The following is a 3,133-nucleotide window of genomic DNA, read 5'->3' on the forward strand; positions in this document are numbered from 1 at the left end:
AGAGAGAGAGAGAGAGAGAGAGAGAGAGAGAGAGAGAGCGTGTATTATGGAGAGAGTCTTTCAAAGAGAGAGAGAGAGAGAGAAATAGACAGAGAGAATATGTATTATGGAGATTAGCGTGTGTGGACAAGAGCAGGGGGGAATGTCGTAAACGTTGCAGGTCTGAGTGAAGTGCCACTTCGGAGACATGCTGACATCGTAGGAAAAACAATGAAATAGATCATGACCAGGGAGGCAAAATGTCGTATCTACAGCTTGGCACACCGATGTTGGGCTATTGATGGGCTAGAATACATGAAATGTTTCAGTTATCTCTAGATTGTGGGTGGTTGACGGGTGCTCTGGTATGATTTGGTAGTTGTTGTGTTGGGTTTTTTTTTCTATCAAACGTCTATTGTCCTCATGTCTCCGCCTTCTTTTCTTTATGTTACTTTCTAGTGACACATCTATTCTTTGGCACTTGTAGATGATATAAACTGTGACCTAAAACTATGCAGAGTATTTTTTTGACAAGAAAAAAAAAATCAAATATGTCCAGTCTATGTCGTATCAATCGTACTTGTCAATATAATATGAACAAGTGTCGCTTCTGGGCTGTTAGTACGTAAACATGGTGTCTTTCTGTTTGTCTAGTTACAGTCTGACAAATGGTACTGCCTAAGCCGTCTCCCCACACACGTTGCAGTTAAAGACACGACATCTGGGGATACGATCGTTTGTTCTCCGACCCTCGACATACTCCTGCACTTGAGACCAAACTCTCGAGAGTGTCTGTGGTCAGTGGTGGTCAGTTGTGGTTGGCGGCTGAGAGCCAGTCAAATGTTTTCTGTGACCGTGGAGTGCAGTTTGGGGATAAAATCTGACAGCAATCAGTGCAACATGGGGAACAATTATTACACACTATTTTCCCTTTTCAGAGAGATTAGACTGTGGGCCATGTGTTAATGGCATACAGCTGGCACTGTTTTAGGAAGAAATATTTTGGCGGTTTGTGGGTTCCTTTAACGATGTCTGTACACTCAGGCTCTGTTTCTGTGTAACCATTGCCCCCTCTTCTGTTTGGTGACGTAATGTTTTCGTTATAGAGCCGACTAACCGTAACCGTAATGATACCAACTGGACTGACAGAGCTCCCTATAACGTCTCAGTGTTTCAGTTCAGATGTTTATGTATTATAGATCTCTACGTAACAGCCATTACCTCAAAGACAACCATCGTTGTTTGCTCCCTCTTTCTCTTCAGCCATCTATCGTCCTGATCTCTCCTTTTTTATTTTTGTTACTCTCTTGTAATACCTTTAATCTTCGACACTTACATGACCTTATTGTGTTGCAAGTGCTATAAAACTTTTACTAGTAAATTTTAATCTAACCTCTGTTTCTGTATTGCTATTACATTTTCTTCTTTTTGATGCGGTAATGTATCCGTTATAGAGCTTCTTTAATTGTCCTCTATTATTTCTGTCTTCCTTGTAAGTGCCGTAAAACTCTTACTTAACTTTCTTCTTTTTCTTCTTCTTTTTTTTTTCTCCTCGATTGCATCACACTTGAAGTCCGATATCTGTCATATATTGGGCCGTCCTGTTCAGTTCATGTTACTTAAAACTAACACCCCCCCAAAAAAAAAAAAAAAAAATTTTTAATAAATAAAATAAAAAAATAAAAATTAAGATAAATTACATTTTTAAAAAAATAAATAAATGAAATAATAGAAAATCCTTATTCTTATATCGTTTTGTTTCTTGTCTCCCCCAGGTCTGGGCCACGACGGTCCCTTCATGCCCGGCGACATGATGCCGCCCTCCTCCACCCCCGAGCCCCTCCCTCCCCTGGGCCAACACGAGGCGTTCGGCGTCCCCCGCAGTATGGGCCCGCCCTTCAGCCAGTCTCTGTCTCCTTCCCTCGCCCACCACCACCCGCACCAACACCCCAACCCACACCAGCAACTACAGGAGATGACGTCAGAGGTCTGGTGACAATCAACGCCGGCCTTCTAGGACGAGGAAGGCTACCGGTCTACGTCATCTTTCTCAGCTCTCTTCATCTTCGTCTTCGCGCTCTGGACAAATCAACGCGAGCGCCGACATAGAGCGAGAGAGGTTATTAGTAGAACGTCATGGGGAAGTGACGTCACTGTCATGGCGACCACAAACGCCATGTTGGATGATGGGGTCCCAGAACATTACTTCTCAAACTTGTGAGACTTTAAATTACTACGCCATTGCTCTACTACAGAAAAGAATACAGATTTGTTAAAAACGAACACACTTTTAGTGAATAATTTTGTCTCCAATAAAGTTTTAGCCGCATAATGAAGGAAGGATCTAATCCCCGCTGTGTGGGAAACATCAGATGCGTCTATCAGGACAAGAACCTGGACCAGCGAGCAGACAAACACGTGAAAAGTCTGCTCGTCTGGACGCCTCTTTGTCTCCTCTTTCCCGTGATGTAGGAGTGAGTGAAGCCGCACGTGAAGGAACGATCGTGCTATTTGGAGGTTACAAGGGTGAGGTGACCACAATAAGTTGACAAGGACGAGTTGATGAGTGTTTTCTTCACCCCATAGAGAGAACAGAAGGCAGGGTTCTCCTAGTTAATGATTGTCTTATACAAATAAGATTACTGACTTGGCACCCAAAAAAGGACACGGAACGAAAAGAGGAACACCCCCTCCCCTAAAAAGAGGCAGGATGGCGCTGTTGCTTCGTGTGGCATTCGTGGATGCATTCTCCTCTACGTTTATGGAAGTTCAACGTTCTAGAAGTTTGCAGAAATAGAGTCTACGTGATGACTTATGTCTGTGGAGATAGTGATGTTCCAACCAAGGAGTTTCCAGAAATGTATTGTTCTATCACCGGGTGATTGTCTGTGAGAAGTGGTCGTCCCACCCACCAGCCAGACTGCTGATTCATTCATGCATGTCCCAGAACGCTTTCTTCTCCTCTTGGAGTTAGGCTGTTTTGTGGTGCAGGGGATATATTGTTATCTGTCGTCGACATGTTCGGTTTGGCGAATCCACGATAGGGTTCGGATATCATTCTCGGATTGATACAACACCCCGATGTTGTTTCACAGTGTCACGACTGCTCGTGGTGTTGCTCTGATATTGTTCCTGGCGAAATGAGGCCTTGGTC

General features: G+C 43.7%; 1 protein-coding gene across 1 annotated transcript in view; it reads left to right on the plus strand.

Moving 5' to 3' along the window:
• The window catches only part of LOC101864277 (LIM/homeobox protein Lhx5), a gene marked incomplete at its 5' end in the record, with an annotated part of 42,281 nt that extends 39,966 nt beyond the window's left edge, over nucleotides 1-2,315 (plus strand). Inside the window, 1 exon segment of the mRNA XM_013090446.2 lies at nucleotides 1,755-2,315. Coding sequence (XP_012945900.1) covers nucleotides 1,755-1,975 — 221 coding nt within the window.
• Nucleotides 2,316-3,133: the final 818 nt, after the last annotated feature.

Source organism: Aplysia californica, unplaced genomic scaffold (assembly GCF_000002075.1).
Source record: "Aplysia californica isolate F4 #8 unplaced genomic scaffold, AplCal3.0 scaffold01283, whole genome shotgun sequence".
In the NCBI taxonomy this organism is placed as follows: domain Eukaryota; kingdom Metazoa; phylum Mollusca; class Gastropoda; order Aplysiida; family Aplysiidae; genus Aplysia; species Aplysia californica.